Source organism: Capra hircus, chromosome 13, assembly GCF_001704415.2.
Source record: "Capra hircus breed San Clemente chromosome 13, ASM170441v1, whole genome shotgun sequence".
Taxonomy (NCBI): Eukaryota; Metazoa; Chordata; class Mammalia; order Artiodactyla; family Bovidae; genus Capra; species Capra hircus.
In genome coordinates this window covers 72,100,416-72,112,443 of record NC_030820.1, presented here as the reverse complement: position 1 = coordinate 72,112,443, position 12,028 = coordinate 72,100,416, and the positions used below count along the sequence as shown (strand labels likewise).

The 12,028-nt window shown below is 52.3% G+C and overlaps 1 protein-coding gene across 3 annotated transcripts in view; it reads right to left on the bottom strand.

Moving 5' to 3' along the window:
* Nucleotides 4,562-12,028, bottom strand: part of TOX2 (TOX high mobility group box family member 2) — a 154,511-nt gene continuing 147,044 nt past the window's right edge. For 2 of the 3 annotated variants that reach the window (XM_018057894.1, XM_018057896.1), the window contains 5 exons: nt 10,034-10,261; nt 9,471-9,551; nt 8,043-8,438; nt 7,229-7,356; nt 4,562-5,359 (listed from right to left, as the gene is read on the bottom strand). In XM_018057894.1, the coding sequence (XP_017913383.1) occupies nt 5,293-5,359; nt 7,229-7,356; nt 8,043-8,438; nt 9,471-9,551; nt 10,034-10,261 (900 nt within the window). In that variant the 3' untranslated portion in view covers nt 4,562-5,292. Of the gene's footprint in view, nt 5,557-7,228; nt 7,357-8,042; nt 8,439-9,470; nt 9,552-10,033; nt 10,262-12,028 lie in introns of all 3 variants that reach the window. The other variant, XM_018057895.1, reaches the window with a different exon arrangement.

Below are 12,028 nucleotides of genomic sequence, written 5' to 3'. Positions count from 1 at the left end.
ACAAGATATTGAATACAGTTCCCTGTACTATACAGTAAATCCTTGCTGCATATCTATTGCATACACAGATTGTGTATCAGTTAATCCCATACTCTGAATTCATCCCTCCCCGCCCCCCTTCACCTTTGCAGAATCACAACCACAGAGTCAGCCTCTGAGGTCAGGATCAGGAAAACACGGCATTCTTCAGGCACGGGCCAGTCCTCCAGCTCAGTCCTGGTCACCGGGCAGGGCACAGTCCAGATGTCAGCTACCCAGGAAGCCTCAGCAGACTCCCAGCTGGACTGGGGGCCCCTCTTCTGCCTTCTCCCGGCTCCCTCTTTTTGCACTGGCCACATAGTAGTTTTAAATGTATTTTTTTAAATGACTTATGATATGAAATTATAAATTGAGGATTAATTTAATATTATTGGTTTCATTCTCTGCCTCCCCAACTTGGTGTAAGCTCCTAGACGGGCAGACTCTGTGTCCGATTCCACTTGGTCTCCCGGGTGCTCAGCTGAGGGCCTGGCAGAGAGTTAACTGCTCACTTGTTTGTATTCCTTCTGAATGAATAAATTGAATTTTAGCATCCTGGACTCTGAAAATTCATTGGAAAGCCCATCCAGGCCATGTTGCCCACATTCTGTCTAATGTGGAAATTCAGATATAGCCCTAGAGGGAGGGGTTACCTCTGGGCAATCTCAGGACCAGCCACGCCTTCCTTTCAGGATGAGAAGCTTGGCCTTTGCCCCTGCTGTGGCCCCTGCTAGGATTCCAGGGTTTTGTGGGGGAGCTGGAAGATGCAGGCAGCTGAATCAAGCATTTGGCACCTGGAAGGGCAAGCAGTTTTGGTTCCTGGGTCAGCTCCACAGACAGGGGAGATGGGTGGGGGAGGGCAGGCTGCAGGCAGGAGCTGAGGGTCCTCAACAGGTCAGGGACCCTGCACTAGGGACCAAGCAACAATAACATGTGACCTCAAAGACTGGTGGGTCCAGGCCATAGACTGGCCTTGGCAGATCGGGGGTGCCATGGCTGCAGCAGTAGGTGGTCTATTCTGAGCCCAGGGTGGCAGCTTTAGGGGCACAGGGACAGGGTGGGGGCATCTGTGAAGAAGCCTCAGTGCTTTTACAGTGGGTGTGGCATCAGGCTTCCAGGGGCTCCACGGGCTGAACCAGCATCATCTCTGGACAGAATAGGAAGAGGTAGCAGACACTGCTTCCTGGAGAGAGGACTTCCTTGGGGAGACAATTTCTTTTCAAAAAATATTTGACTGCTCCGGGTCTTAGTTGCAGCACGCAGGACCTTCGATCTTCACTGCAGCATATGGGAGCTTTAGTTGTGGCACGTGGGATCTAGTTCCCCAACCAGGGATCAAACCTGGGCCCCCGGCATTGACAGCGTGGAGTTTTAGCCACTGCACCACCAGGGAAGTTCGAGAGGATTTCTTTGCAAACATGTGAGAACCTAGATCTCCCCTGCGTAAGGCTTGGGTTGGTTTCAAGGGCTGAAAGTCTTCACATCTGAAGGCAGGGCCAGAGCCAGGGAAAGAATATGGAACGTTACTGGTGTGGCCCCGCTCTGCTCAGCTAGGATCGTGGGTCCATCGTCTGAGAAATAAGAGCCTGAGATGGGGTTTCTGGGTTAAGAAGTTTGCCAGGCGGGTGCTCTGACTAGGGGAGTGAGGGAAGCAGGGCAGGGTGGAGAAGGAGCTAAGCAAAGATATGGAGCCGCTACATTGTGATCCCACGGAGCTCTGGAGCACAACAGGTACCACGGAGTGGCTGCTCCATTATTTGGTTAGAAGGGCAGCTCTGGGGCGTGGGGCATCCCCTCCTGGTCCAGGGTGATGACTAGGACAAAGGAGGCAGCTGTGACCAGTGAACAGCCAACACTCAGGAGCCAGCCCACAAAGGGGTCTGGGCGGGGCACCAACACCTTCCCCTATAGTAGGCATCATGGACTTCCTCGCCCTGAAATCAACCTTGTACCTTCCACTATCCATGTACTCTGCTTCCACTCTCTGGACCCCCGGGATGCACCCACTTGGCCACCCTGTGATACGTGTGGGCAGGGTATTCAGACTCCGTCTGGGTGCCTCCGAGCATCCCTGGAGCTGAGAGAGAGGCCAGCATCAGCATGTGGATGTGACCAAAGGAACCCTGAGATCCTGATGTAGCGATGTGGGGTGGCGGTGGGGAGATCAGGTGTGAGCGTCCACCTCAGCAGCAAGAACCCAACAGCCTAGCACTCTTGTTATTTGGGACTGTGTGTGTGGATCCCAGTGATCCAGCAGTGTTGCTTTCTCCAATGTATTAAGAGAAGCAAGAGTCGAATATTAAACTCTCTAAGTCATCTGTGTGTCACTGACAAGCTCCACACAGGAAATTGTAACCACATGAAATATTTATGCTTCACACTGCAGCGATGCTACTGACATGAAAACACGTTGTTTTTGTTTGTTTGGCTGGGTTTTCTTTTTTCTTTTTCCAAAGTGGATTACAAGATGCCCTCCAGTGAGGAAACAGCTCACAGAAATTGTGCCCAGGAGTTGTTATCTGGGTGAAGCAGGGTTATGTGATTGAAGAATGAGGGGCCAGACCCATGGATGCCGGGAGCCAGCGTGAGGAACTCTGCCCGTGGCAAAGGTCCTGAGGAAGGAGGCTTCAACATACACAAAGACAGGATCGAGCCTCAGGAAACCCCCTGTTCCCAAGCATCTATCCCCCAAACCAGAGTCTGCCTACTTTACTGCTTCATGCTCTCACCTACACCTCTGACTTTATGGGGGGCTGTCCCCCACCTCTCTCGGAGAAGGAGTTAACCTACAGCTCCAGTCAATAAAAATTCCTGGGTGTGACAAGGGTGTCTCAGGTCAAACTTCTCTGCTGGCAGACTAGCTTGTGTGACAGGATTATCCACACTCTTGCTACTATGTACATGATTGTTCACCACCTCTCAACCATAAACAGCACAGAGAATTTGGAGTATTTTAAAAGTCTTAGTTAGCATTGGGTTTTTCTAAAGATAAAAATCATGTTGGTGAGGGGTTTTTCATTTATTGGGCCAATGTTTGCTGCTAAATCCCCTGCCCTTATACATGTTAATGAATATATAACTAGCATATAGGAGAAATAAGTATTAACCTTTAAGATTGATCATGTTAAACCTTAGGCTAAGTAAATTCCTTTCTTAACTGTAACCCACTACACCCTCACCCTATAGGAATGCAACTTTATCTGGTACCTTCGGAGAGTGGTGCCTGGTTTAAGAAAAATCAGCCCTGGAAAATAAGTTTCTGGTTGACTGTTATCAGAAAGAAAGGATCATAAAATGTTAGCAGGCCCCCTGGCCAGAAGGTGATGTAAAACCCCTAAGACCTTTTTGTATACATTTATATGAAGCACCTGATTTTGATAAAGGTCAGGACTACTGATGTCCGCATGACTTTAAAATTTCCATTTGTCTCTATGTGTAACAAAAGGTATATAAGCAAGCCTGAAAATAAAGAAATCGGATCAGTTTCTGGAAAGACTGATTCCCCCATGTCGTTCTTTCTTGCTCTCCGTTTTTCTGGCTGAATTCCCATCTGGAGCGTGGGTGCTCGCCAAGCCTGCTAATTTTGCCCTGGCTTTTAAGATCCAAGCGAGAGGGAGCCCAAGGAGGGGCACTCTCCACTATTCAAGTGGGCGCCAGTGGCCTACGTAGGTGGTGCAAGCTTCTTGTCTCGAAGCTTTATTGGTACCCCACATAAACCAAGTTATTCAGCCTCTTTTTCTCCACTAATTTTCCTACTACACTCTTCCTTTCTAATCTCTCTTTATACTTCTAATTAAATAGCTTTTTCCAAGGACACCAACTCTGTCTCCGCTTCGAATTACCCTGGATCCACCAGGGCTGGACCCCGGCACATGGAGCTTCCTCTGTCTGGGTCATGGGCCTGGTTTGGGGGTGCCTAAACCTGCCCCTCATCTCCAAATAGCTGTGTCATGAGGCCCAACAGTTGCAGTCTCCCCATAGCTCCTCCACACCAGGCAATTGTGATTTTTCCAGAAACGGTTAAAATATTCACATAATTATTATTTTGAAGTTATCACCCCTAACATCTGTCAGGAAAACCAGTTAAGAGTTCCCTGTCTGAGATGCTTGCTATACTTGGGTTTGGAGGAGTCCCTCTTCCCACCCTGGGCTCCTGCTTTCCTGAACACACCTCTCACCTCTACCAGCATGGAAACTTCCAGAGGACAGAAGCTCCATTGGGGGCAAGGGAGTGGTTGGGAGGGGCTCACTGTGGTTACCTGCCAATGGGAGCTCCCTGTGTGGCCAGCACGCAAGGCCAGAGCACCTTGAATCACCATGGGAACCTACTTGCTGGCACCGTCATCGCCCCACTTCTACAGATGGCAAGACTGAGGCCATCCAGGCTCTGTCGTCCGCAGAGACCCTCAGGGATGGAGAAAGGGCAAGGGGGACTTTGCCCTCGACCTGACTGACACCAGGGGCTCTGTCCTGGTGAATCCCACCACCAAGCACCACTGCAGAGGGCCTGCCCCTGGCTTACCAAGTGTAAAGAGAGACAGGCTTGTTTCCAACTTTTTATCAGTTTTATTATAAAGAAATTCGAGAGAAGCACTGGGCACCAAGACAGACATTTGCAGGGTCAGAAAACAGCTGCAAACATTAAGAACCCAAACCCAAACCAAACCCCCAAAGCACACACACTTTATGATAGAAACTGCAATTTTGTTCTCGATTGTTCCTCGTAAATAGACAGAAGTAGTTGCTGGCTGTTTTAAATAGATGAATGTATGATTAAAAAAAAAAAAGCACGATGTCTCTGAATGTGGCTATAAATTGTCCAGTTCCTGCTGTACAGAGGGTGAAATGGTTTGGCAGCCTCTTTTGTGCACGTCTCCCTTAAGATAAAACTTAAAAAAAATGTGCTAAGGGTCATATAAAATGCTCTTTTTTTTTTTTTTTAACTTTTAAGGAATCTACTTTCCGCCCCACCCCATCCCAACAAAATAATCTTACAGGTGTCTTCAGCACAGCTTCTAAAACACGTAGTCAACTAATACTTACATGGAGCCAACAGTTTATAAGTGTCATAATGTCTTGTTCACACTGTAAAACCGGATTTGCACGTCTGGGGCTGAGCCGACCCCCGCCCGGCGCATCTCGGGGTGGTTTCCTGCGGCAGGGCCACCAGTCCAGGGGCAGCTCCGGCGACCATGGGCTCTGGCGCCAGACGACCAGACGGAGGGGACGGCGGCAGGCGAGGCGCGGGGTCCACAGGAACCCTGGAGCAAGCGGTCAGGGGGCGGGAGGTTCCAGCAGGGTCTTTGGGCTGGCGGCGGGCGGCGGGCGGCCTCTGCAGAGTCTGCCGGGAGGTGAGGAAGAGCCTCAGCCCTGGGCCCGGGCGTCTCACTGCGCTCCGCGCCGGCGCCCTGCTTCCTGCCGAGGCCTCTTTTCTGCTGTCAGCCCTTCAGGCTCTGAGCAGCGCCCTTCCAGCAAGCCTCAGGGAAGGCAGGGAGACGGGCTTAGGTGAGGTAGAGCGATTTATCCCTGGGGAGCAGGCTGGGGAGAGAGGAGGGGCTGTCAGAGCTGATGTGACCGTCCCCCACCCTGGACACAGAGCCCGAGTGCGTGGGGATAGCCGCTCACTGGCCGTTCATCCCCTCCCCGGATTCAGCGGCCCCTCGGAAGATGCGTGAAGGTCTAGGCCAGAACCGTCTTGACTCTTGACTATGCACCGCCGGCGTCGGAGGGTGTGTGTGTGCGTGTGTGCGTGTGTGTGTGTGTCGGAGGGGTGTGTGTGTGTGTGTCGGAGGGGTGTGTGTGTGTGTGTGTGTGTGTGTCTCGGAGGGGTGTGTGTGTGTGTGTGTGCGTGCGCGCATGCAGCACCAAACACCCTTCCTGGAATCCTGGTGGGAGACCACCTGGTCCTCAGTGCTGAGGATACAAAAAGCTAGAACTTTTAAAAGTTGGGACCAAATCTCCGTGCTTGGTGCGGCCAAAAAATAATAAAAAATTATTTTATTTTAAAAAATGGGACCAAATCTGTACTGTGATTGGAGCCCAGAGCTCCCATGAGATCAGGCCAACGCCAGAGAGAATAGCACTGAAACATGTATATTACTATATGGAAAACAGATGACCAGTGCAAGTTGGATGCACGAAGCAGGGCCCCCAAATCCAGTGCTCTGGGACAACCCAGAGGAATTGGGGGGGGGCGGTGATGGGGGTTCAAGATGGGAGGACATGTGTATCTGTGGCCGATTGATCTTGATGTGTGGCAAAAACCATCACAATATTGTGAAGTGATTATTCTCCAATTATAATAAATAAATTAATTAAAAAATAAAAGCCAGTCTCTGGCTAAGGCCACACCCTCGCTAGGCTCCTCCCTGCCCCAGCTGCCGCCCTAGCCCCACTACTGGTACAGGTTCTCCCTGAACAAATATATGTCATCAAGGGCACCAAATTCCCGCTTCAGCCTCTGCTCTGAGGGAAGCTGACCAAAGACGATCGCTCTAGCTATGAATGCCATGCGGAAGCACTTGTGAGAAAAGAAACCAGGGTGGAGACATCCCTGGTGGTCCAGTGGCGAAGAATCTGCTGGCGGGTGCCACCCCTGCCCCAGGAAGATTTCACGAGGCGCGCCAGGCAGGTTCCACCCCTGCTCCAGGAAGATTCCACGAGGCTCCGGGCAACTAAGCTCCTGTGCCACAACTACTGAGCCTGAGCTCTAGAGCCCGGTGAGCCACAACAAAGACCAGTGCAGCCAAAAATAAATAAATCTGCCCGTGGAATCCTCCAGGCAAGAATAACTGGAGCGGGTAGCCATGCCCTTCTTCAGGGGATTTCCCTGACCTAGGGTCGAATCTGGGTCTCCTGCACTGCAGGCAGATGCTTTACCATCTGAGCCACCAGGGAGGACTAAATAAATAAATAAATCTTAAAAAAAAAAAGGAAAAGAAAAATAATAGGATGGAAGGAAAAACAGCAAGAGTGAAGATGGGCCTCGGTGTCCCCCACAGGCCTGGCCCCAGACAGCTGAGTCCCTATGGGTCCTTGCTTTGTTCTACTTCCTCTCCTGACGACGCCGGGCACCTGGTGCCCACGAGGCCCTCCTGCAAGTGACAGTGATCTGCAGTGTCCCCGTTGCCCTTTCCACCTTGTCACCCCATCCTCATGCTACTCTCATCAGCAGCGCCCACCGTGGGCAGGGGTGGGGGTGAGGACCCACCTGCAGGTGCTGACGCCACACTCGGTGCTGGGGTAACTGCTGTCCCAGTCTCCGCTGCTGGTGGGGTTGGGCGGGCCAGGGGAGCGGGATCCAGAACCGCTGGGGAACTCAGAGATGTGAGGGAAGTCCTGCCGAGGGGGGAGGAGGAGGCGGTGAGCAAAGGAGAGCCAAAGGGGTGCCTCTCAGGCAGCGCGGGGATGGGGCTGTTCCGAGACGCTGCCCTGGCTTAGACAAAATTTCTGCTCTGCCCGTCTGCCTGGACCACTTCTTTCTTTTCCCTGGTAGAGCACCTTCTGGAAAATCCAGTCCTAGCCTTAGCTGCAAGGGTGGGGTGCTGGTGGTGAAGGACTTTCCTTTCCTGGACCTCAGTTTCCCACTCTGTAAAATGGACTTACTGGGCTGCATGACCTCCTAGGGTCAAGCAGGCCTTGTAATTCCCAGTGTCTGTGGAGCAATTAGCAGGGGTCAAGCTTCAAAGGCTTTGGGGAGAGCCAGGGGCTAAGGCTCTGTGGCCTCAGTCTCTCTGGCCAGAGCGCAGGAATGGACAGAAGCTGAGAGAGGAGGGCCTGGGATACCCTAGGAATCTGAAGAATCTGCCTGGCAACCTGCCAGCTGTTCTCTGCAGCCAGTGCATCTCAGGCGAGGCGTACTCATCCCATTTCACAGATGTGGTCACTGAGGCTCAGAGGGGTAAAGTGCCAAGGCTGAGGTTTCACAGGCCATGAGTGGCAGGGCCAGTATTTGGAACCCCAAGCTGCCTTCCCTTTCCAAAAGGGGGTTCCCCAGGAGTGCATTCTCACTGGGTCCTGCTTACCTGTGGCCCTGGAGGTGAGGGGCTCACGGCCAGCTGCACCTGGAGTGCCATGGGAGTGGGCAGGACGGGAGGCTGGGGGGCTGGGGACATGCTGACGGGTGGGCTGAGGAGGGTGCCCTGGGCGTGGGGTGGCAGCGGCAGCTGCTGGTGCAGGGGTGTGCTGAGAGGGAAGGAGGGCGGTGGCGGCGGAGAGGCGCTGAGGCTAGGCAGCAGCGACTTGGAGCCCAGCGTCCGGGCGAGGCTGGCAGGGGAGGCCCCACTGCGGAAGGCCTGCAGGTCAGATGGTGTCAGGAAGGAGGCCAGGCCCGGCATGGCGTACATGGGCTGCTTGGGGGGGAGCATCTTGGCCGGAGGGTTCACCTGAGCGCTCTTGGTCTCACCCTGGTCAGGGGAGCTCTGGAAGGAAACAAGACACCAATCTGGATAAGCTGGAACCAACGTGGATAAGCTGGAACTTGGGCCACAAGACCCATGTGGTTTTGTAACCCACTGGCTGGCTCTCGTGCCCCTCAGGGGAGAGCAAGGGACTCATGAGAGATCACTCAGGACCCACCACCCTTGGCTCTGACCATCCAACCACCCCATATTTTGATCCCCGGGGGTTCCCCTGTCCACGGGCGAACCCATGCTTCTCAGCCTGGCCCGAGGCACGAGCATCGCCCAGCTGGGTTATCCTCTCCGTGGGCTTCTCCCAGCCTCTGTGCCTTGGCATGAGCTGTTCCCTTGATTTGGGACACCCTCTTTGCTTGACCCTTTCTGGCCCAATTCAGAAACCATGTCCTCTGTAGCAGCTGCCAGATCACCTCCCTCCCTGGCTTGGACCATGCAACCACCACTATGCTGAGCCTCCTGTGATACTGGTGTCGACAGAGAAAGCTGAGTGTAGGACAGGAGTAAAGGCCAGTTTTGAAGACGGGCAAAACCGGGTTTGAATCCTAGTACAGCCATTTAACAGACTGGATACTTCCAGGCAAGTTGCTTAACTCCTCTGTGTACTGGGTTCTTGTTGGAAGAATCATGTGAAATGAGATTCGTGTAAAGTACTCAGCATGAGCTGGCACACAGGAGGTACCCCGGAGAAGGGGCTGCGTGCGTGTGTGCTAAGTTGTTCAGTTGAGTCTGACTCTGTGTGACTCTGTGGACTATAGCTCTCCAGGCTCCTCTGTCCATGGGGATTCTCCAGGCAAGAATACTGGAGTGGGTTGCCATGCCCTCCTCCAGGGGATCTTCCCCACCCAGGGACTGAACCCAGGTCTCTTATGTCTCCTGCATTGGCAGGTGGGTTCTTTACCACTAACGCCACCTGGGAAGCCCAGAAAAGGGACCACATTGGTCTTATCCATCCTTTTCAAGACCTGTGGTGTTGACCGTTCCCATGGACTTCAGTTCTTGCTCTATTCCTCAAGGACTGGGCATCCCAGATGTTACCTTGGAAACAAGGCTGGCCCTGTAGGCTGCCAGAGCCTTCAGATACTCCTTCTTTGCTGCTTCGGTCTTTCTCTTGTAGGCCTGAAAGATCCAAGATGTGGGTGATATCAGGAAGAGGTCAGGTGGTCAGCCTGAGCTCATAGGGCTGGTAACTGGCACTAACCTCTGAGCTAGGTCTGCTTCTATTCCCCCCGCAGGCCCTTGAGGGGAAGCCACAGGCTTCCGGCCAGTGGGTAGGAAAGCTCTGACCTGGACCCCAGACTTTCAGAGTTGGAAGCACATGATGGATGGAGATGCTTGTTTCCATTTAACAGATGAGGCAGCAGAGGTCCAATTTCCTCCCCCACTTAACCAAGTCACTAGTGAACACAGCTACAGAACAGCCAAATGGGACCGGCCCTACCTCCCCAGTTTACAGATGGGCAAAGTGAGCCCAGTAGAGTCCTCAGCAGAGGCTGGGCAGAGGCTAGTTCCCCTAGTTCCAGAGGCTGGACCTGGTTCTAGACCTTCCAAGTCTGACTACAGAGCCTTGGGGGATGGCCCAGGAAGGGATGGGGGCTCACCTGCTTCTGCTCCTCTCCCAAGCTGTCCCACATGGAGGCCACAATTTTGGACACATCCCCGAAGGTCGCGCTGGGGTTCTGTCCCTTGATGGCAGCCTGAGTGTCTCTGAAGAAGAGTGCGTAGGCTGACACAGGTTTCTGCGGCTCATTGGGATCCTTCTTCTTCTTCTTCTTTGGGTTCTTGGCCTTTTTGCCAGGATCAGCTGAAGGTCTCTTTTCTCCCGACATCTGCCCGGGTGAGGGGAGTTAGCAAACCAGAGAAGCCCAGGACCTCCAGCTAACCGACCCAGCCTAGGCTGAGCTGGACCTTCCTTAGCTTTTCCCAGCTTGCCCAGACCTGCTCACACATCGGCAATGCCCTGGCCACCCCCTGGGCTTGAATACACACACACATAAATCACACACAAGCGAGTGTGCACACACGCTCTGGGTACGAGCCCTGGGTTTTTCATTCAGGATGATGGTAAAGTTCATTCAGAAAAACTCAAGAGAAAGAAACAAGTTACTGCCCTATAGAGCAATAAGACTATCACCTCTGGACCTTTAGTCTTTTCTGCTGCACAGAAGTCATTTGTGTCTCTACAGGGAAAAATTAATTTGCCTTGTAATCAAACAAAAATTGCTTACCTCTTCATCACTTTCCCCCCACCCCAAGTTAACATCTTCCTTTACAGAATGTAAAAGCCCCTATCAATAATGAGGGAGGGATCAAACAGAAGGTATAATCTCCCGGAGAATCATCAGATAATTCTCAAGCCTATTCGATGAGGCAGTGATATGCCATTGAAAGACTGTGCAGTTATCTGTTTTTGGACTATTTCCAAGTTTTGGATATATATATTTTCTCTTAACACCTCTCCCCTCTTGTGATCACAAATAATCCCCAAAGATTATTCTTGATTGAATAAGACCGGTCTCTTCCACTACATTTCAGCTCTGCGACTTGGGGCAGGTGGCTTAGTCCCTCTGACCCTCTTTGAAGTTGCTGGATGGAAGAGAGATTAATATAACTGTCAGCAGGGTGACCTCACCCTGGATACCTGGCCTCTGATGCAGTCAGACTCCAGGATCTCAGTACTGTGGGCACCTGGCTTCCAGGATGGAGGGGGTGGGCACGTCCCCCACCGACTAGGACTCCCAGGCCACCCAAGGACCAGGGATTTTGGCCAATGGCTGTGGATCCTGCTACGAAGACTGTGGCTCTAATGCTCCAAGAAAATGAAGGTAATATCGTAAACTGATAAGGAACCCATGGGCCAGACTCGGGTCTGCAGGTCTGAGGGACAGTGAGGGGCAGTCTGTGGCCACATCAGTCCTGTTCTTGAGTGTTTCTCTGCGGTCACCCACCTCTCCAAGCCTCAGTTCTGTCTGCCGAGCAGATGGGGCATTGCAGGTGGTTTAAGAGTACGTGTGCTGGAGCCAGACTACAACCATCTTGGTTTAAATCCTGGTTCTGTGACACCTGATAAGTCACTTGACTTCTCTGTGCCTTGGTTTCCCCATGTGCCAATCAGATATAATAAAGGCACCTACCACATAGGGTTGTGATAAAGATTATATGGATTAATACCTGTCATGTCCTTAGAATAGTATCTGCCCCATGGAAGTGTTTTGGAAGGGTTTGTTAAATACAAATTAAATTAAAAGCACTTCCTGCCTGGACTACAGTAGTGACCAAGTTACCCTGAGGATAAAGCTAGACCAGGATCCAGATGTGCCCACCCCAGCCAGGATGTCAGGGTTTCTGATGGATGCCACGATTACTGTCCCAGGCCTCTTCAGGGACCCCACGCGGAAAGAGGTGAGAGGCCCTTATGAAGAAGAAAGGGAGGCAGGCATTGTGGGAGCAAGTCTTGAATTTACCAGCGGCTCACTGGGAGATTCCGGGCAAGCACAAGCATCCTTGGCTTTGATGGGTCTCTGTTTCCTGCTCCAGTAAAACAAGATGCTCTTTGACAGGGAGGGAGGCTTGGGGTCAGTGCAAAGAAAGGTCAG